At 39.3% G+C, this 24,157-nt stretch overlaps 1 protein-coding gene across 4 annotated transcripts in view; it reads right to left on the bottom strand.

The window, feature by feature from the left end:
• The window catches only part of ELP4 (elongator acetyltransferase complex subunit 4), a 211,441-nt gene that overhangs the window by 78,397 nt on the left and 108,887 nt on the right, over positions 1-24,157 (bottom strand). For all 4 annotated transcript variants that reach the window (XM_075837738.1, XM_075837739.1, XM_075837741.1 and 1 more), the window contains exon 8: positions 3,872-3,980. In XM_075837738.1, coding sequence (XP_075693853.1) covers positions 3,872-3,980 — 109 coding nt within the window. The remainder of the gene's footprint in view (positions 1-3,871; positions 3,981-24,157) is intronic.

Here is a 24,157-nt window from a genome sequence, read left to right as displayed (position 1 = left end):
AAGGAACAATTGGGAATTAGAGATAGAGCCTACAGAGGGGAAAACTGCTAAAAAATGAAGGATACAAGTCATATAATGGCCAGACATAGTGTTATTCCTCATGTACACACAAATTTAAAAAAACAAACAAATGTCACCTGAAAGGTTAGGTACGCAGTTATCACCAGAGAAAGCGGAGCCCGGCCAGAATGACTGGTCATCTATGTAATGCATGGATGAGGCTAGTCTGCCAGTGCGGGAGTCACTCTTACAGAGTTGGTCTCAATTCTGGATCATAGAGAAGTGTCCCCCGCTTGGGAACCCCCCACCTTTATAACATCCACAGGACCTAATAGTAAAAAATGAAATAGCTCATTGATTCCTACACTATGCACCAATGGGAGAGGGCTACTGCAGATTCCGGATGCCTTATAGCCAGAGGCAGGTCTGATCTGAGGTTCGTGAAAAGGAGGGGGAAAATAGATGATCTGTTGGACACATTGGGAATTCTGTAAATATTTCTCACAGATTTGATTGTAATATGAGAAAAGATATGATCAATGAAGAGGAGGATTTTAAGGAATAATATTGAGAAATTGCTGGATTTTTGTGTGCGTATTTTCTACATTTAGTGTCCCGAACACCTTCCTCATCGAGCTTTCCACCTCCACAATTTAGCAAACGGGAGGGAAATCTACCCGGGGCTCATAATTCCCTTCCATTCAACATGAAATGAAAAGATGGGAGGGGTTGCTGCTAAAATCAAATATGGAAAAAGTGGAATAAACAGTAGAGTTGGATGGGGTGCATTTGATTCTGCTAAAGACCTCCCTGCATGTATACATTTTATGAATATAGTTTCTATGTATAGGGATCCATGATCCCTCTAGTAGTCTACCACATAATGAATGGAACTCGGAGGCAAAGAAAGAAATCATCAAATTCTCCACCTCTAGTATGGAGACAATACTTTGCCTATATATTCATATTTATTTGGACTTCCTCCTTCACATTTATCCAAAAGTTAAAAAATTATCTATATCCTTGTCTTATCTAGACTACCAGCAGTCAACTGACAATAAATCCTCTGCCCTCTAATGATGAAATTACTATGCTGACCCTCTCCCAGTCTACCCAGCAAAGCTGAAAAGTGAGCTGCAGAAAGCAATGTCAACATATTATGTCTGCTCCAGTGGCTAGTGTGAAAACTGGACCATTCACAAAAGAAAAAAGAAAAAAAATGTTTAATAAAAGCTATAAAAATAAAACCCATAAAAAAATCTAAATATTTTGTTAGAATTTTTCTGATGATACATTCACTTTAAACCAGTTTTGAAAAAAAAAAAATTACAAATATTGGTGTGGAAATCACAATTAGAACTAGGATTGTAGCGCATAAATGGCAATCTGAAAAGACGACTCCATTATAGGGAATAAGAGGGTTTTATTGTTTTCGGATTGTTAATCGTTACGTCTCTGGTCAGCTGAAGTCATTCCTATTCTAGATTTGTAGAGCGCATAGGAGAAGCAGAGCTGACACCTCACCATCCACTTCTACCCTCTTCGTCTTGAACTCGATGTCATTTTTCTTTTAGTAAATCTATAAATAATTGAGTATGAGCAGCTATATTAAATGCTCTCCCCAATCTCTGACTACAGAGCTTCCCAGTTTAAAACTATTGATTTCATGACAACTTCGACTGGCTGGTCAGATGACTACCAAGCCTTCTCTGCCTACGAATTCCCCAAAGCCTGCCTATTGAGATGTACATCTGCTTGAGACGTGCCTTGCTAATCTGACTTGACAACATGCAAGGAAATTCCGTGTTCCCTTTTTGGTGCTTTAATGCACTTTACTGAAGGGGAGGGAGGAACATTTATAAAGATTAACAAGCAGGAAATGTGGACAAGATTTATTCTAGAAACCTATTAATTATAGAAAAAAATCCATTCATGTTGCCTGCAGTCTTCTAGGCACAAGCAAAGCTATCCCTCATCCATTGACAACCCAATAATAATAGAATTTTTTTTAGGGTTCATTAGGTTTAATGATACCAGGCAGTAATTATTGTTACCATCTTCCTTGACATGGATTCCCATTGAAACCACCTTACTTTATTGTAATTATCATTATTTGGATGGATAGTGCTCTGTTCACATACGTGTTGGAGGCTGCGTTATTATTTCCGGAAAAAGGACGGACACCCTGACGGAACCTAAAGTCAATGGAAGCCGGTGGTGTCCGTGGTGCAACTTCCGGCTTTCCCTTGTTCTGCTACTCTGACGGAGCAGAACAACAAAAGCATCGATGCGGGTGTGAACATAGCCTTAATCTTCAATATTATTGCATCAGTTTCTTGCATTCAGATTCTTCATGCTTCTTTATAATGCAACCTGGACTTCCCACAGACAAGGGATAGCAATTTGGATTCCAGTGCTGGGCAATGGCAAGGAAATCAAATCCTGAGACTACGTCAGCAGAACATGGACATCAGAAGTAGATGGGGCTGTATTCATGCGAATAGATTGAGCCAAGGGGTTATGGTTACAGTCCTTCATTGGCAGATGATGGAGGAAAGAAGGATCGGCATGTGGGATTTCAACATGCCCAATCCTTTCTTCCTGCTGGAGATGAGCTAGCAGCAGCTTATTCTTGAGCCCAGGATCAATGCTTATGGAGAGGTTGGAGGAGATAGCAGTCAGCCGAACAATCATTCAGTCGACAGCTATCTAGTATGTTGGCTAGCTTTAGCTCAGGGCTGGCTGTGGGCACAAAGATTTATACCAATCAGAAGATTGGCATGGATATTTTTACAGTCTGGGTTGCTGAGACACACTGGTCTAAAACCTTGTACCCCCTACTCCAGCAAATTACATCAAAGTACCCCCAGGGCTATGATCGTACATGCTGCCTATTTAAAACATAGAATAAGAACATTGCGAGTACCCCTAGAGACGTGGTATGTACCCCCCTCAGGTACATGTACCACAGGGAGAGAGCTAGAAAGAAATATTTCCATTTTAAACATTTAAGGCAGATCCACAGGATATGTCATAAATGTCTGATGGATGCAAGTTCCACTTCTGGGAACCGGACCCCTCTCTTGACCCATCAGCTGAGCTGGCTGTGCTATGATGTTATCCATTACTCCCATAAAAGTGGATAGAAGTTACGGAAACAGGGGAGAACAGCTAACTCAGCTGTTTCCATAATTCCGGTCATTTCTTCATTCGTTCTCTGCCTGGATACGGTGGCCAGCGGCTGCCTTTACAAGCGGGATGGGGTCAGGGGGACTCGCGTTCTAGAGTTAGGGAGGGGTCCCAGATACCAGTTAATTGGTGTTAAATTTTAGCATAGTAGCCATAACGATTAGAGACCAAGAAAAACGGTGAAGTTTTTGGACTAAACGGACAGACTTTCATTGAATGTTTTTAACTATAATATAGTAACTATAGACACAGAATCAGCTGAATTATATGTGCGTCTATGGCCAACTTGAGATCTAGGGTCGAGAGCTACGCTGGATGGGTGGTTACAAGCCAAGACTAGAAGATACAATGAGTTGTACATATAGGAATGGATAGAACTTCATGCTACTATGACTTTTTGCTTCACTGACAGAAACATCGTGGTCCAAACAAGAGCAAATAATGATCCTCAATTATCCATGCCTTCATTCCTAAAAGAATATCTTTAGTTTTTAGTACACTGAACAAGGCTTTACTCGCTGCTCAAAAAACCCATTCTTGGATCCTTTAAGTGATGCTTGAGATTTCAAGGCTGATATTTGCCTCTGCCCAAGGATACCCCCAACACTTGCGAAAAAAAGGACCATGAAGGTGGCATTGATGTGCTCAGCCATTCTCCAAGTGCGTAGACAATTGAACTCACCATGATAGTCTTTGTATAATGGATTGGATTCCCTCTCTGAGCCGATAAATGATTCAAGGCCAACTACCGTATCTGACAAGTTTCTCACACGTGCAATAATTGCTTTATTCTGTAAAACAAGCAAACAAAGTACACATTAAGAAAGACGTAATTAGTGTTTGTGGGATAAATCTGTGTCTTATCAATGAGCAGAAAAAATCACCAGAAATAAATCTAGACTATAAAACAACACAATTTGCTGCCTCGTGCGAGTGAAGTCTAGAATGTGAAAAAGAGAGCGAGAGAGACTTGTAATCTCCCGGCGTACTAAACGCCATTATGTTACTGAAAGAAACAAAAAAAAAAGAACAAAATGCTCAAATAAGGCTTTCAATAAAGAATTTTAGGTAATTTTAACAACAAAATCCCCAAAATACTAGTGAAATCCATAGAAGTCCGCACGTGTAATAAAGCTCAGACCATCTATTAGAACATATGTAGTAAAATATATGTAAAACACAAAAACATGTAATGAGGCATATAACCAAACAGAAAATACATTTGTAGAACGAACCATAGAGCAGCCACCCATCAACACACAAATATATAAAGGGATAAGACAATATATATGGAACTTGTTGAAACAAACAAAATACAGGTGGAGCAGATATAGCCCACCAAATACAGGTGTTTATCAAATCAAGGTGTGGAACATAGGTAAATAGAGTGGATATGGCGAGACATGTAGATGGGTATTAGAAGAATACATGTAAAGATATGTAGGTATAATATCCTAGAAAAGACTCTTAGTGTATGTTCACATTGCTTATTTTCGGACGTTTTGGGGGCGTAAACGGATGAAAAATCTGAAGCAGAACGCCGCCAAACATCTGCCCATTGATTTCAATGGGAAAAACGGCGTTCTGTTCCGACGGGCTGTTTTTTTTACGTGGCCATTTTGAAAAGACTGGGTTTAAAAACGGCCGCGTTAAAAAACGCGCTCTAAAAAGAAGTGCATGTCACTTCTTGAGCTGTTTTTGGAGCCGTTTTTCATTGACTCTATAAAAAAACAGCTCCAAAAACAGCCGTAAAAAACGCGAGTTGCTAAAAAAAAAGGGCTGAAAATCAGGAGTCGTTTTCCCTTGAAAACAGCTCCGTATTTTCAGACGTTTTTTAGTAAGCGTGTGAACATACCCTTAGGCTGTATTCTAGCTCTATTTTGTAGGTATGTAAAATCTAGGAGGGGGTCTAGCCTGTTATTTGCATACTCTGCTCAGTTTGTTTTTATCTTATATATAAAATATGAAACTATAAAATTTCTAATATATACGTTTTAAATACAGCGTTCTGACCGTTCGTATAACAAGGGTAAACAGTCGAATTGTACAGCTCGTGGATAGGTCCCGTGTAGTGCTATGTAATGGACTAACGCAATAGGACTAAACATGTCGTCGGTCAAGTGAGCCCAACGCATCATGTAACCCTCGACATTCAGTCCACAACAGCGGGCACATAACATGTGCTGGATCAATACACATGGTGCATCCAAGGGCTGATGTGACAGACGCCATGTTCAGCGTTTATTTAGTGAGCTATAGGCTATACTATTCTGCTGTATTGAGACAGGGATCTACTGCGCTGGTATAAAAAACTATAAAAGCTGTATTTAAAAAAATAAAAAAAATAAATGGAATACACCTTTAAGCAGACCAGTTGTATTCATACATACAAGGCAGCCGTGTTGGCACATGTGGCAGGCAGTAATGAAGCAATTACTGGTGATTGGCGTGAGGAGGCAAAGAATACAGAAAAAAAAAGGAGATTCTATACCAGAGTCCTAGAAAACATCCAATTTATATAACGGTGCATTTTACCCCTTAAAGAAGATGATGTGTCTGGTCAGAGTGCGATATATACGAGAGGGCGAGACACAGATCTGGAGTATATAGCATATTCTCTATGATTGTATTCAATATTTTTATGTAAAAGCGGTTTAAATTCTTCAAGGACTCATAGAGAAAGCCTGTGAGTCCTGCTTCTCCCCGCCCACACACAGTGATTGACATCTTTTCTCCTATGAGTTTGTAAATAGGGAGAGCTGTCAATCACGGTGTGTGGGCGGGGAGAAGCTGGACTCACAGGCTTTCTCTAGGAGTCCTTGCAGAATTTAAACAGCTTTTACACAGAAAATATTGAGTAAAATCATAGAAAATAATATATCCTCAAGCTCAGCATCATCCCCTCTACCACCTGCCGCCCTCAGATAGGAGAGCTGACGGATCTGCTTTAAAGAGCAATTCCAGGAGCCCCTTACTTCCATAGCTCATAGAACACTTCATCCAGAGCTACCTGGTTCATGAATATAACGCCACAACTACTGTGACACTTAGACCTGCAGTGTAGTTAGAGACCGGGGGTAGGACTCATTCAGCATCTGTAAAAAGTTGGGTGGCAATCACGGGCACTGTAATTACGGCTACTAGTGGTAACTTGTCCCCAAGTATCTACAATGCAATGTTCAAGATCAGTAGAATATTAAAAAACTTTTGATCAACAGGGGCAAAGGTAAATGTTTTTGGGTTTCGGGAAAATGTTTCTTAACATCTTATACATTAGCTATTTTAACAAACTCTATGACATATATGACATATTACTCAGAAACCATTGATATGTTCCTGGTCATTACAAAGGTTTTAAACCATTGCCCAGCATGGAAAAATTGCCCGGCACTCTGCAGATATAAAGAGTCGGAACGTGCTGCTCGGCCAGTGTGCTAGCGCAAGCAAGGCAGGCACTTACTGCTAAAATTACTTCCCAGTCCCTGATGTGTGCTTACAGCTTGCTCAATTATTGATGTGTTTCTTCTGGATTAATAATTTATAGATTTTTATTAATTGCATATAAAAATTGCTTTTAAGACCATCGGTTTAATTTTGAGTTAGGAAAACACTTGTCTTTGCTATCATTAGGTAACAGGCGGCTGCAGAGTAACAGAAGTGAAATGTTACAGGGACTTTTAATATTTCACACGATTTGAAGGATTGGTGAACTGGTATTTATGGAAGTACATAGGTAAGACGGCTTTAGAAAGGAATGGTAGCGGATCATTGCACACATTTTTTTGCTTGCCCCATTAGTTTTTGATGTGTGGAGCGAATATACAAAATTAAGATAGCAGAGACTTGGTGGAGCTCAGTTAATAATACAGACTGTCGATAACAAGGGGGGGGGGGCTTATGACGTTATTGAATATTTATAGTAACTTGTACTCTATGGACAGACTTGTGCAGACGGACTACAGAACCTACTTTTACAGAATCATACGGTCTCCACCAGCTATCTCCACTGCTATATCTATATAAAATCGATTGACTTTCTTTTTATTGCCGGTGCAGCCCCTCTCCGCTCCTGTAGCATGTATACACCTTTTGGAATCAATCACATTTCATGCTGACCTACACCTGGATGCACGGGCCTTCCTTGTTGATTTGCTTTTATCCTTACCTCGTAATATAATCCCATTAGTCTTCATTATTGCAACTTTCACTGTCGCAACTGCAATGCATGAAGTGGTGGACAACCATAACCAATTCTGAATGTCGCAAAGACCCCCAAACCCCCAGTGCTGGGAGTGCTGACCTCGTATAGGTCCGTACTCTCAAGATATTGCCCTTGAACCAGATCTTTAATGATCCTACAACACCCTTGCTCCTTTTCTATTCCCCCATCTTTAAAGAGTTACTCCCATCTTAGATGTTGAATTTTTTTTTTCTCTAGATGGCATCCCTATTAAAAATTAAACTGTGTGCAATGCTGTAGAAAGGAGCCAGGGCTTCTGCCCATGTCCGTGAGTTGTCCTATAGTCATCAGTAGAGCTGCAGCGAGGTGGCCGGGCAGGGAGATACTGCACATGCTCCAGAGATTCTGGCCATCTTTAATGCAAAATCAATTACTAGAATGGCGCAAGCGGGGCCACCTCTGCTAGAGACGTAACCATGGACAACGTCGGGCAAACAATGAAGGCCCTGGGTGGAAAGATGTCTGGAAAACGGTAAATTTGTAAATACTTGTTCATTTGCCATCATATGAAATAGCATTGCTGAAATTTACCCCTTTTTAAAAACAAAAACAGAACAAAAAATTCTGCACTCAACCTGTAAAAAAAAAAACACTCGCAATTGTATATTTTGTTTAAAATCATAGGGATCCTTGCTCTTTGCATAATACCAATGACTGCTTAAGATCGGAGCCACTATGCCCTACGTTTTCATAATTGCCTTTAATTTTTCTAACAAAAAATGGGTCATAAATGTTGCAAATGGTAATGGTAAATTCTGGAGACCAGGAACGCTAAAGATTGAATGTCGAAAAAATCTCTACCGATAACCGGTGCGTCGTATTTCTCCTACAAAAGGGAATAATTATATCCTGGTGGTGCCGAGGTGGTCTGAGGGGAGGAAGATATTTGGCCAAATGTTGATGTTAGTGAGACATCTTTCTAGTATATCCGGCTTAAAATACATTGGTGGCATGCCATTTAAGCCTCCCATTTCCTCATAAATGTACTTGTGCATGGAGTGTGTATGTTCTTGGCCTTGTGTGGCTTTTCGGAACAGTAGAGTCCATCCACACTCACAAACACATACTGGCCCAATGTGCTGATCAGATCTTAGCAAAGCAAATACCAAGTGCCCATCTGGCTGGTTTCTTACAGGCCAAGTTTCATCTTGCCAGTGACTTGCTTTCAAAGTTTTCATTCTCGTAATCTGAAGGATGCGTTTGTTCTATTCAGAAGATCTAATGGGACAAGTTTTTGAAACGGAGCCGTGTCACTACCATTATAGATGAAAGGAAAATATTGCATATATGAGAAAATTGTATATGGTTAAAACCGCACTAAATTGAAGATACAAATTATTTTATATTAGGGTCAGACAGAAGGCTCTAATGCTATCTGAAAGGAACCCTATAGAGGTAATCATAAGAATTTTAGGTTTAACACGAACGTCATGTCAGGTTCAAGGATTTCAGCTATTGTGCATAGAAAAATGCTAAAGGTGTATATACCATAAAGGCATTTCATATGAATATTGTGAGGTCCATGGACATGGCAGCCCCAGCTCAATTTTGCTCTGTAATCCACCTTTCCTATAAGGCCCCATGCACACGACCGTGCCCGCAATCACGGCCCGCGATTGCGGGCACGGCGGGCCGCTGACTGACAGCCGCATTTTCGGGCCGTGCTCCCATACAAAGTATGGGAGCATGGCCCGCAAAATGCGAAAGAACGGACATGTTCCATAATTCCCGGAACATTTCCACGGCACTGACACCCTTCCGTAGTGCTACGGAAAGGTGTCAGTGTTCAATGAAAGTGAATGGCTCCGTTTTTTACGGTCGTGTGCATGGGGCCTTAGTGTGTGAACCTCTACAGATCTTCTATCGCCACAGTCATTGCAACATTAAAGGGGTTGTCTAGTTCAGAAAAACAATTTTCCTAAACTCTATTAGGGAATTCTAAGTTGATGTTTAGGATCCCCATCTCTTGGTCAAAGAAGAGCGGTTAAAATAGCCTCTCTCACTCTGGATGGCATGTCCTGCATTACAGAGACAATCCATTAGTACGGGCACTGTAATGCCTAATTTTGCCTGTGGTGGTGCTGCAGGGAGATTGATCACTTACTCACAGGTTTCACCACAGATTACAGCTGATCATTTGGGGTTCTACCAAGGGGACACTTGTAATTAGATTATTATCAAGGAACACTTCTTACAGTAAGGGATTGTTATAAGCGAACAACCCCTTTAACAAAAGAAGGAAAGCAAGCTGGACCATAGGGAAATGAGAAGATGCAATAACTTCTCCTAATTGTAGCGTCCTGGATGTGTTCTCTATGTACTTATACCTATAATAGATTTTGCATAGTGCCTTTTGAATTTTGGGTTATGGATCTTAAGTTGGTTAAAAACATATTTTTGTTGGCAGATTGCACCAATTTTGGTGTCCATGGGGATTGATAGACCCTCAACCAAGAGCTGCCATCCAATTCTTATGTATTCCCAGAGATAAGCATCATCAAATGTCTCTGGCAGTCTATCCCCGTTCTATTAAAAAAAAACACATTGGAGCATAATGTGTACATTAATGGGGCAATCAGCTGAAAGATTTGACAGCTTTCTCCAGTGCCTGCGGCCGCTTCTCTCCGACGCCTGCGGACGGCTCTCTCCAATGCCTTCGACTGCTTCTCCCCAACGCCTGTAGCCGGCCGGCTCTCCAACGCCTGCGGCCGGCTCTCTCCAACGCCTGCGGCCGGCCGGCTCTCTCCAACGCCTTCGACCGGCTCGCCAACGCTTGCGGCTGGCTCTCTCCAACGCCTGCGGCCGGCTCTCTCCAACGCCTGCGGCCGGCCGGTTCTCCAACGCCTGCGGCCGGCTCTCTCCAACGCCTGCGGCTAACTTTATCCAATGTCTGTGCCCGGGCTTTAGCCAAAGTCAATGGTGAGCATTATTCTACGTCCAGGGCCAGCATTTTTCTACGTCCAGGGCCTATTCTTTCGCTCTGGCCAACTTGGGAAGAGATCCAGTGATTTGTATAAATACTAAAGAAGGTTAATTATTGTTCCTTTTTCTAAAAATGCCAAGACTTACAGTAAGTAAAAGACTAGAAAAAAGTCAATGATCACCTATTTCTTTGGTTTCACTTTTATAAAGCTCCTTTCTCTTGACGTGATCTGCCACCCAGATGTTATTCGTGCCATCAACGTCAGGCATATTGAGTAGGCGTGCATACATTAGCTAATGAGTCTGAACCTGCCTAAAGAAAGGTGTTACAGCATTTCAAGATTTGTTTTCTGTTATTTGATGTAAAATAATAGTACAAGCACCTGCATTCCTTGTGATCGGGACTCTTCAACGAATGTCAGTGACCTGAGCGATACTCCAAAGTAAGATCTCGCAAAGATCGAGACAACAGGTTTGCAATTGGTACGTTACATTGTGTAACAATGGCAGAAACGTTGCAAATTAGCAGTGGCTGAAGAGAGAATGACAACACTACAGCAATCCTGACACATCACCCATGTGCTGGGGGTGGGGGAGATCTCACAGCTTGTAACTGTGAGGCTTTTAATGCACACGCTTCCGCCTCTTCTGTGACAGTAACGTTAAGCCGAAACATCACAATAATCCATGTGAAGTGAGGAAAGATTTTTTTTATTTAATTATAAGCAAGATATGTTGCTCTATAGTCAACAAATCTGAACACGGATATAAATAAAAGGGGCACACTTAAGTGCTGCAATAAAAACATGGAGCAAACATAGGGGTTTACTAGGATTAGAAAAAAAGGGCCTTCTTTCTTTTCTTCTAGAAACAGCATCATTCCTGTCCATCGGCTGTATCTGGTATTGCAGTTTAGCACTTTTAAGTGAATTGGGCTGTGCTGCAATACCAGATACATCCCATAGATACAAGTGGCGCTGTTCCTGGAAAAAGATTAGACCCTTTTCTTTTAATCCTGGACAACCCCTTTAAAAAGACATTAAACTGTGTTATAAATCAGAGAGGAACAAGTTTGACAGTTATTGGTTGTCATAAAGAGGCGGTGTAATTACACAGGATCAAGCAATGTAAGCTCTTTATGAGATGTATGTATTTATTATGGCAATCCTCCGGTTCTAAAAAAATAAAGTGCACCCCAAAAAAATTGCGCCAGCTTAGAAAAGCAGCAGCAATGTATTAGCATTTTTGTTTCAATGCATTGGAGTGTTTTTTTTTTAAATAAAAGTAGTACCTGAAATGGTCCCTTACTAATTTAACAAAATTTGCATAAATCAATAGTACACGCGAATATAAGAAACTTTGTAAAATATCTTATTAGAGAAAAATGCCCTTTTCTCCGCCCCCCAAAATGTTTACTTATTCTAAATTTACAACTTTTTCTGTCTTTTCAAGACGAGACATTGTTTCCGTCATACTATGTATCCAGAAGTGCGTTGCGTTTTCTGTTATAAATGTGAACCACTACACAGACGTGAACAGAGCCTAACACACTTGAATCCCAGGACGTCTAAAATGTTTACTTCTGGAAGTGTAAGCAGAAGCTGTAAAAGATAGCGTACCCCCTCTATTTTAGTGAATTCTCGTATTCCCCATGATTTAACAATTTTAGAACATATTTCCTTAGAAATCGGTTTTGTGCCGTTCCTCCTAGAAATGTATAAATAAATTGACAACTGGGTGTTACCATTTCTCTTATGAAAGGGGCGTGTCCCTACACAGTCTCACTCTGTCAGTACTGATTGGACAGTGTTAGTCTGTGTAGGGACACACCCCCCACTGCTAACACCCAGTTGTCAATTTATTCATAAATTTCTAGGAGGAATAACAGAGGAACGGCACAACGTAGCGTTCTAAGAAGAGATGATCCAGAATTATTATTTCATGGGGAATACAATTATTTACTAAAATAGACATTTCAGGAGTGGAGACAAGTCCTCTTCAAATGTACTTCCCCAACTAGAATGCACCCATGTCTCTTAATTCTATATATTCTAATTAGATAAAGTTCACATATTGCCCTATTATAATAATTCATGATCAGGATGATCGTCTGAGCCGACCATTTACACGTTCAGCTATTTTCTACTTTTACTTGATCAAATTCCCATGCAAATCCCTCCTATCATAGCAACGTAAAACAATGTCATTCCTTTTCTCCATTATAGGCTCTTCTCTGGGATTTTCATCAGATGACGTAATAGTGATGATAATAGTGATTGTCAGATACAATGATTTTAACCCTTTACACACAACAAATATCACTATTGCAGATAAGCTACGTGTATCTCATGTGCACCAATGAATAATAGAAGAATTGATAAAAATGTGAACTTTACATGCATATAATCAATGCTATTAGTAGAATAAAACTAATATAATATAGTAAACGATAGCGAAGCTGGTTTACAAAACACAGGAGTATCATTTATGATGTACAGCGCAGGGAGGATAGGTTTAAATCAGCTGAAAACAACATTACATAGGCTAAAAGTTCCCCAAATAAATGAGTTGTTTCAGTTTAATGATTTTGAAAGCAAGTTTGCCTCCAGCACAAATAATTGCTAGTACCCAAATATCAAACTGAGCATCCAGCTGATGTCTACAATAAAGTGGCAGGTTAAAAGATACTAAAGTTTAAAATCAGCTTAGACTAATCCCATATTGAGTGCAAAATTATAGCTTGTCATCAAATGCAAGCTGGCAATCCGGGGGCCAGATGGGAGACTGGATGGGAAAGAGAGTTCATGCAGGTGGGAAAGTGACGGAGACTCGACAGAAGAGATCACTGCTCCCTCTGCTGGTGAGGACATCATCTCTATTGCGTTTATCAAGTCATGTGGAGTTAATGACGTGAAATGTATATGGTAAATCATTCAGAATATCCCCGTCAACTCATGTCTGTTTGGAGACATGGGAATATTCGGAAATCTGGGGCCCCATTGTGCTTGCAATGTCAATATTTTTTCCTAAAAAAGTAAGTTCAAACTTTATTAGTTTCAACCAGGCATTTTATTAGTCACACTGCCCCATAACCCAAAAAATTTAGGACCTCGAATGAATGTCTCCACCGCGGACATGTCCATCTGAAACTAGGAAGCAATGGATTTTTACATAATAAGGGTATTTCTCCAAAAAAAGCTTAAAATTAAAAAATAATGATCCAGGAATGTAAACCCAAATTGTTCCATCGTGTAATTCTTTGTTTTAGCCTAATCATCTTTGTTTTATATGTTAGACTTGAAAAAGTGGCAACCTATAATGGCAGCTATTACAGTGAGCAGAGGGGTAGTCACAAAGCTTTTCACATCCCCCATTACTTTCTACCTGACATTACTTTGATGAACCAAGAATCCATGGATCAAGTATATATGAATCACCAACACTTTGCTGGTTGCCATTCTGAGAAGTTGGATCGTTATGCCTTGTGCCTTTAAAGCCAAAATCAAAAGAGAAGAATCTTGTCAAAAAAAAAAAAGAAAGAAATTATGTTCTATACAAGACCGATGACGTGTAAGATTGTCCTTTATAGAACAGGGCAATTCTCAAATGTGTTGCTGCATTAAAGATGTTGTCTCAGGAAGACACCCCTTTCCATATGACCTATTAGACTATATGGACGTTATAGGGAGGGTTTTGCACACTCGGAACCCTCCTTTATTAGCCAGAGCGGGGGTCGTCTATGACTCATTCAGCCCATCCATATATTACCTGGTTGGCCATTTATTAGAATGGCCGGCATGTAATACTACATTTTCCCCTGCAGAGAAATGTATGGCCAGCCACAGCTTTCACTGGCGATAACGGAAGTTTCCAAAACCGGGCCAGTCGCAATCATGATTCCAGAGCCAGCTTCAGTTTAAAAAGTAGTTGACTTGGGCCCCATGCACACAAACGTGCTTTTGCGGCCGGAATTCCCCCGAAAATCCACGGGAGAATTGCGGCCCCATTCATTCCTATGGGGCCATGCACACGACCGTAGTTTTCACGGTCCGTGCATGGCCCAGGAGCCCGCACCGCAGAAAGAACGGGCAGGCCTTATTACGGCCGTGTTCTGCGGTCCGGGCTCATTAAAAATAATGGCCGCGGCCATGTGCACGGCCCGCGATTTGCGGGCGGCTCGCAACTGTCACTCCGTGGTTGGCCGATCCGAAAATCACGGCTGTGCACATGGCTACGGTCGTGTGCATGAGTCCTTAATAAAACACTCTTTTAGGCCAGAGCCCTCGAAGAATTTCCCTTTTGACAGCCTGTAAATAGTTGTAACCTGTATATATAAATACCCATTGCAATGTGCCCGTTTGGAGATTTGACAAGAAGAAAAATGGTGCCTGCGGCGCTATTCTTTCCTTCAAAACAATGGACACTAAGATGGAATGCATTATTACGTAAAAATTAGTTAACGTTTTTAGGAATATAGAAAAAAAATTCAAATAGAAAAAGTAGAAAAAAAAAAGACCTTTCCATTTTCCACTAAAGTAATATGTAATGTTAAATACTTTTGTGTCAAAAAAGAGAAAAGTATAGAAGGTATGATACCTTTATTGGCCAACCATAAAAGTTCTGTATGCGGCTTTCAGAGCGCACAGGCTCCTTCTTCAGGCGAGTTTACAAATGAATCTAAAGTAATGTAAGCAATGAAAAAATAAACATAATTGGTAACGCTACGTTTATAAAAGTCTGAACTATTATAATAATATAATATTATTTATACCACATAGTAAAGACTTTAAGAAAAATAAGAGTCAGTATTATTGTGTTTTGGCCACTTTCCCTCACCTTAAAAAATAGAAAGATCAAAAAGTTGCATGTACCCCAAAATGGTATTACTCAGAGCAATGCAACAGAGAATTAAAAAAAAATATTTAGTAAAAGTACCCAAACTAAATTAACGATAATATAAAAAGGGTGCTATGAATGTTCATAGTTAGATCTGTGTCAAAATAGGTTATTTAAAAAAAACAAAAAGAAGATAGCCATCTGGGAAAAAAGAAAGACTCCAACTAGATAACGGTTTCTGTACCGTTTTCTTCCAGAGATGAAGACTATTGTTCTTCTTTGAGCGCACAATACAGAAGAGATGTTGTGTAATATTGGCTGATACCCAGAGAGCAGTCTCTCGATCCCCACTGGTTCCATCTGAATTCTGGCTAAGACCTGCACCAGCTCCCTACCTTCCAGAAGGCCCCATCCCAGGAACCCTGCTCTACCACTGGCTTTGCTGATCTTAATCTTTCTAGACTTCCTAGCAGGGACTGTTCTATGCTGAACTTGCACTTGCTTCTCCAAGTGAGTTATTAAACTTGTAGGTCAATTGTGGCACTAACAACTCTTAGGAAGCTTTCAGCTCTAGCGTACGATTTGTCAGTGGAATGAAATATTAATTCTAAGTGTTATTTCTCGTGGCTAAGAGCTTCATTTTCCCATCTCCGGTCTACGGCGGCCAGAAGTTACAGGACTAATCTATTTTTATTTTCATTTAATGCAATAACTCGGTAAATACAGTACCTGCACCATAATGTTCCTGATGTAACTGTGACTCTCACTGTTCTAGACACCACTTTAAGAAAACCTTTAAATGACACCTTAAAAGCTTTAAAAATCAACACCACACATTTAGGAGGTTAAAAAAAAATATCTAGAAATATTTTTTTAAAGTTTTGTATAGACCTTAATGTAAAAAGATTAAAAAAACATCGAATAATTTTTTTTTTAGAAATGCTACAATTAATTATAAACAAATATTTTTTAATGATATATTATATACACAATATTTTTTAACATAAATGTACAACAAAAAAAATTTCTTTTGGATTTTATTTCTTTAAAATAGCAGTTATTCTGCATTAACAAAAAAAAAAAAAAAAAAAAATTAAAATCTCACCCCCACCCCAAGCTGCCATCTTCATTAACCAGCTTCCAAACATGGTCTCTACTCATCAGTTTACTGAACAGTTGTGTCCACTCCTGGACATTGGGCATTAATGCAGTGAATACAGTCCAGTAGCCAAACAATCCATATGTCTGAACAGATGACTCTGTCTACATACTGTGTTGGGACACGGAACCAAAATTTCATTCTTCCCTATCTCCAAAAAATAAAATAAAATCTAAATTATCCCAGTCTGTTTAGTGCACAATATATATATTTTTTGTTTTGTTCTTTTTTAAAGAACCACATGGGTACAAATGAAAATTAAAAGAACCAAAAATATAAAGTTGCATAAAATAAAACGATAAAATGAAATGACAAAAAAAATGAAATTTGCATGCAGACATGTACACATATTATATAAAAGTATAACCGATAAGTATAACTATTTCATAACTAAAACTTTATTGCTAATAAGATTACGAGACAACAATGTTTAGCCAGTATAGTAAGAACATGTCACTGTCCCAGAAGAAATCATTTCAGGAGCAGCAAGGTGTTAATTTTCCCACAGGAAAATGCTGCTCCCTTAGATGGTTTCTGGCAAAGCTGTTATGTATTATATATGGATATAAACCAAGAGGATACAAAAATGACCTTATCTGGAAGAAAGTATTTAATAGACATACATACAATGTTACTATAAATTCCCAGATTAGATCTACAGAGAACTATCCTAAAAAATATGTAAAATAAAGGAAGGCCTTGTTACCAGATATTGACAGATAGACCAAAAATATGAGTGAGAGATTGACAATAGATAGATAGATAGATAGATAGATAGATAGATAGATAGATAGATAGATAGATATGAGATAGATTGATATGAGATAGATAGATAGATAGATAGATAGATAGATAGATAGATAGATAGATAGATAGATAGATAGATAGATAGATAGATAGATAGATAGATATGAGATAGATAGATAGATAGATAGATAGATAGATAGATAGATAGATAGATAGATAGATAGATAGATAGATATGAGATAGATAGATATGAGATAGATAGATATGAGATAGATAGATATGAGATAGATAGATATGAGATAGATAGATATGAGATAGATAGATATGAGATAGATAGATATGAGATAGATAGATATGAGATAGATAGATATGAGATAGATAGATAGATAGATAGATAGATAGATAGATAGATAGATAGATAGATATGGGAGACAGATAGATAGATAGATAGATAGATAGATAGATAGATAGATAGATAGATAGATAGATAGATAGATAGATAGATAGATAGATAGATAGATAGATAGATATGAGATAGATAGATATGAGATAGATAGATATGAGATAGATAGATATGAGATAGATAGATATGAGATAGATAGATAGATAGATAGATAGATAGATAGATAGATAGATAGATAGATAGATAGATAGATAGATAGATAGATAGATAGATAGATAGATATGGGAGATAGATAGATAGATAGATAGATAGATAGATAGATAGATAGATAGATAGATAGATAGATAGATAGATAGATAGATAGATAGATAGATAGATAGACAGATAGACAGATAGATATGAGATAGATAGATAGATAGAGATAGATAATGTCATGTATAGATAGATAGATAGATAGATAGATAGATAGATAGATAGATAGATAGATAGATATGAGAGATAGATAGATAGATAGATATGAGATAGATAGATAGATAGATAGATAGATAGATAGATAGATAGATAGATAGATATGGGAGACAGATAGATAGATAGATATGAGATAGATAGATAGATAGATAGATAGATAGATAGATAGATAGATAGATAGATAGATAGATAGATAGATAGATAGATAGATAGATATGGGAGACAGATAGATAGATATGGGAGACAGATAGATAGATAGATAGATAGATAGATAGATAGATAGATAGATAGATAGATAGATAGATAGACAGATAGATATGAGATAGATAGATAGATAGATAGATAGATAGATAGATAGATAATGTCATGTATAGATAGATAGATAGATAGATATGAGATAGATAGATCGATCGATCGATAGATAGATATGAGATAGATAGATAGATATGGGAGACAGATAGATAGATAGATAGATAGATAGATAGATAGATAGATAGATAGATAGATAGATAGATAGATAGATAGATAGATAGATAGATAGATAGATAGATAGATATGGGAGACAGATAGATAGATAGATAGATAGATAGATAGATAGATAGATAGATAGATAGATAGATAGATAGATAGATATGAGATAGATATGAGATAGATAGATAGATAATGTCATGTATAGATAGATAGATAGATAGATAGATAGAAACGGACACAGCTAGCCAAGTATGAAATAGACAGATGTGTGTGAAAGATAGACAGATACTAGACAGAAAAAACAGTCAGACGATACAGCGCTGACGGTGCAGTGGAATTCCCGGCCAATTAGAGGGCTCAGCTGAGCATGTGACCGTTGAGCCATCTGATTAGCTGCAACGGACATGCTACGTGCATGTAAAACAATCACCGGGAGTGCCACCGGAGCGTCAGCACTGGAACGCCGAGAGAAAGGTAGTCACTGCCACATGATTTTCAAGCGACACCTATATCTGCACTGAACACGACAACCAGGCAATAAAAATGCAACTGACAAAAATAGATGGGGAACAAGAAAAAAGTTTCTTTACACTGAAACATACTTGAATGTGTATTCACTTTAGTGATTTCTGAGGCACCCAGCCATTAATATTTTAAGAAATGAATATTTAAACATTTCAAATGGAATAATGAAAATAACACATTAAACTGAACCTCATTAGTCTCCCAAGGGGAACATTGTGGCAAGGCTGAATCATCTGGAGTTTTCATTACTCTATTAATTTCCCTGGGTATATACTGCTGACTAATACCCTTGGTGTTAAGCCTCATGCAGGCGGTGCGCACCGCTTGTGTACAGAGCAGGCTGTGTACTTCATGGGAAGAACCCAGTCTACAAATAGATTCACTCCTGTAAACGAGAACAGAAACACTGTCATAGCAAAATAAAATGGTCAATTTCCACATAAACTAACGCATGAGTGGACAATGACACGCTAAGCGCGAGGAAGAGATAGGACTATGTAAAGCCTTTCCCTTCAAAGCTCAGCAGCATGTGCCGCAGATCTCTCCTTCTTCCCAAATCACTAAGATGACGTGGTTATCATTGTCTGTCATGTCACAGATATATTGGCGGTGTATGCCCGGTTGCGGTTTCTACTAGCCTGTTAGTACCCTATTAGAACACACCTGTGGTCACTTCCCTCTCACACAGCAGTGATTGCCTGCTTGAGTCAGTGCAGAGGCTGCTGTAATCACAGGACTAGAAGCCAAAGAGTCCCAAAAACATACACAAAAACATCTAGCAAGCTTCCGACTTTAGGTAAGATATTCAAGTTATTTTATCTAAAAATTCAATACTGCCGCTAACATTAGCAGGGTGGAAGTAAAGGGCTGCAGTAAGTCAAGTGTCTTTCTACACTGCCCCATATTGAAATGAATGATTTTTCACCCACTTTCACCAGGTATTGCTGCTTTAATAGGTGAAATAGGTGCTATATAGGTGAAATGCTGGTGACAGGTTCCTTTTAACTGTAACATTCTCAGGAGCGCTCTCTTCCTTTGCCAGTCACCCTAGCGGTTTGTGTTGCAAAGTGGGGACGGCTGGCAATACGTGCACAAGTCGCATGGTCGCTCGATTAATAGGTATGCACAGCCATCTGGCCAATATGAGTTCATGAGCACTAGGTCAATCTGAACATTTAGCAGTACAGTCAATCAGAGACAGTGCCTGTTGTAAATTATAGTGAATTTGTCAGGCTGTGGGTGGACCCGCCCCCTTACACTAAGCCCCACCCACTTTTAAAAACATGCCAGAGGCAGCGTGAAATTATTGCTCAATTTGGCAAACCCCATCATTGTACCATAATACTGGTGTATAGCCCTTGATAAATTCTCCCATAGTGTTTTGGTTTAGTCAGAGAATTCAGATGAGATGTGATTTTGCAGATGCTTGGAGGAGGTCTTTTTGTAAGTAGCTTGGGTGGGGGCAAAACTTACTTATTGTGGTCTCCTACATTGTGGGTAGAACTGCTGGGAAGGGGCATTGTACAGATGTCTTGATCAAAAATAAGTGAATTAACTGGTTCAGGACAGCACTATTTTGATCCTTCAGGACCAGACACTGTTTAGCCCTTTTTATTACTCGTTAGTTAAACGGCTATAACTTTTTTATTTCTTGGGCTAGCGACGTGATTTGTGCAAAGTTTTTTTCCGTAGACAATGCATGTTTCTTTTTTTATATTTTTTATATACATCCTTTTTGCTATTTTAGAATTTTTAGGCTTAAAGTTTGAAAATAATAGTAAAAAAAAATAAGCTTTTTTACTTTTTAGCTATTTTTTCTGGTAATAACATAGTTTTACCCTAAAATAGATCTTTTATTTGTGATCGTCATTGTCTACCGTAAATTTTAATATATTACATGTTACAATATTACATTTTAGGGTAATTGGCTCAGGGCTAGCGTTACGACAATGATTGGGGTGGGTATTTTATGTGTATTTATTATTCTTTTTTTTTTGCACTTTACGTTTATTTTTTTATTACTATGGTCTGTCCCTCAAAAGGTCAGAAAAGACCTTTGGGGGGACCATTTTTTTTTTCATCTTTTACACCATGTTTTTCCCCTGTAACTGGGGCTGTACAGCAGCCCCAGTTACAGGGGAAGTCAGCCCTCTTAGGGTATGTTCACACGTAGACGTACGATACGCCTGAAATTACGGAGCTGTTTTCAGGCGAAAACAGCTCCTGAATTTCGGACTTAATGGCATGTGCAGGCGTTTTTCGCAGCGTCCATTACGGACGTAATTGAAGCTGTTTTTCTATGGAGTCAATGGAAAATGGCTCCAATTACGTCCCAAGAAGTGCCAGTCCCTTCCTTGACGCGGGCGTCTTTTTTACGCGCCGTCTTTTGACAGCGGCACGTAAATAAAATGACCATCGGCACAGTACATGGTAAAATCCATTCAAATGAATGGGCAGATGTTTGCCGGCACTTTGGAGCCGTATTTTCGGACGTAATTCGAGGTTAAAACGCCCGAATTACGTCCGTAAATAGGGTGTGTGAACCCAGCCTTATAGTGCCTATTGTCACTAATAGGGCTGTGCTGGGTCTAGTAAGACCCAGCAGCAGTCTGCCACTAACGGCATCCAGGCGATCATGTGACCAGTCACATGATCACCGGGACCAATAGAGCCAGTGGTGCTGCCTCTATTCATATATACACAGCGCTCATTGAGCGATGTGTAGAAGAGATCAGAGAAAATAGAAGCAGCGAAAGCTGCTTCTATCTTCTCCTCAGGGTACCCAGCAGTCACTGATTGCCAGAGACCCGATATTCAGCTGCCCAAATCGCTCGGGCAGCAAGCTAAAACCCACGCCGTAAATAGACTATGGCACAGATTTTAATAAGCTCTGTCAGCAGATTATAAATGCCCTATCTCCTACATAATCTGATATGTAGATAACAGTGTTTTGTTTTGTTTTTTGAAAAACGATCATTTTTGAGCAAGTTATGAACAATTTTAGATTTATGCTAATTAGTTTCTTAATGGACAACTTGGCGTTTTTTACCTTTTTACCAACTGGATGTTGTAAAGAGAAGTGTATGATACTGACCAATCTGTGTCCAATCAGCGTCATACACTTCTCTTCATTCAATTTTAGCTGTACTCGCAGCACAGCGTGATCTCGCGAGATCACGCTGTGCTGTGATTAAGTCCCACAGAAACTTTACCGAAGTGTCGGGAGTGTGAATAGACATCGCTTCCTGGCTGGAGGCGATGTCTATTCACTCTCAAGACACTTCGGTAAAGTTAATCTGGGAGTATGTGACAGCACAACGTGATCTCACGAGATCAAGCTGTGCTGTGAGTACAGCTAAAAATGAATGAAGAGAAGTGTATGACGCTGATTGGTCACTGATTGGTCAGCGTTATACACTTCTCTTCACAACGCCCAGTTGGTAAAAGGTAAAAAACGCCCAGATGTCTATTAAGAAACGAATTAGCATAAATCTAAAATTGTTCATAACTTGCTAAAAAATGATAGTTTTTCAAAATAAAAACCATTGTTGTTATCTACATTACAGCGCTGATCACATTATGTAGGAGATAGCCCACTGGTGACAGAGATAGCCCTAATCTGGTGACAGAGCCTCTTTAAGGACCCTGACCACCGGCCGTAAATACACAGCCAGCGGTCGGGAACCGGTTAAAGAGGTATTACCAATTTAGACATTTATAGCATATTAACAGCTCAGGTACCCGCACCTATAGTGAGAGGGTTCACCCAACCCCCATTTCGCTTGGTGAGGTAGCTACTGACTTTTGATTCCAGGTGGGGACTAATGGAGAGGAGGCCATAGCTTTCTCTATTCTGTTGTTTGGGAGTTACAGAAACAGCCAAGCAAGCGCTGCTCGGCTGTTTTTTAACGTTCATAAAATGGCCCCCTCTTCACTAGTCCCCGTCTGGAATCTCCAGCCAGTGGTCGCCCCCGTTCTCGATATAGGTGCAGGTCCCAGAGCACGGACCCACATCTATCAGACATTTATGGAATATCCTGTGAATATGCCATAAATATATAAGTTGGGAATACCGCTTTAACGATCATTTAGGCTTCAGGGTTGCAAACTGTCTGTAAATTCCTGGACAGGCCGTGAAAATAAGTTGTTTTTTTTTCCAGTGCCCATAAAATAAGTTGATGTGTCCGTGATTTTTTAAGTTGGAGGAGTTTGTGCCAATTATTGGGATTGTAATTATCGTTTTCGAGGTCACTGTACATGTTGTAAGATGTGTTGATGTCATTATTCTATAGAGATAAATTATTTAGAATCTTTATAATTAATTTCGGTTTTATAATTTGTTGGTAAAAATTGTTGGCGGTCCACGATTATTTGGACGGGAAAAAGAAAATATCAGGTTGGCAACCCTGGTAGGCTCCAAAAAATAATGGCAGTAAATTATTGATCTTTAGATATAAAAATAAGCTTTATTGTTGGCTAACCAGACCCTCGTTGTTGCCCCATCTGGACATTCTCTCTCTATATGTCCATGGTACTTTTTTCTTTTACAAAGGACCTAACATGTAGCCCTTTAAATGTTCCTCAGCTCATCTGTTTCTGCTGAAATGACTGGTATAGCCTGATCTATAGCGTTTGCACGCAGTTGTACTGTTATCAGTATGATGGGCAGTAATTCATATTACTGTAGCCTCTAAATGATAGCGAGCACTTAATTTTATCTTTATTACTTTTTATGATATCCATTAGACTTGATTATGTATAAAACACAGCTTGTAAACCGGCTTTAACATCTAAGCACCTAAAAGCCTAACTCCAAACCATCATAAACAGCAGCTATCCCTTATATTCCTAACCTCCTATGTCAAACTTACAGAGGTACGGGAAGCTGAGATCTGGTAAGTGTTTGGTGGGGTCCTCGCATAGAAGAGCTTGTTTAGGCTGTGTTCACATATGTGTTGAAGCTTCCGTCACAAATGCCCTCAGATTTGATGGGAAGAATAGCGCTATTCCTCCCGTCAACACAACGGAATTCACAACAGAACCTGACGGACTCCATTATAAGTCAATGGGATCCATTGGCCTCCGGTGGCATCCATTGTATTACCGATCCAACACTGTGTCGTGGTTTCTATTATAAACGTGGACAAGTAAAGCTCTCAAACGTGAGGATCCTACCAAACAAATTCTCATATCTAAA

The sequence above is a fragment of the Rhinoderma darwinii genome, chromosome 9, assembly GCF_050947455.1.
Source record: "Rhinoderma darwinii isolate aRhiDar2 chromosome 9, aRhiDar2.hap1, whole genome shotgun sequence".
NCBI classification, from domain to species: Eukaryota; Metazoa; Chordata; class Amphibia; order Anura; family Rhinodermatidae; genus Rhinoderma; species Rhinoderma darwinii.
Note: the sequence above shows the minus strand (reverse complement) of the source record. Positions and strands in the feature narration are given on the sequence as shown.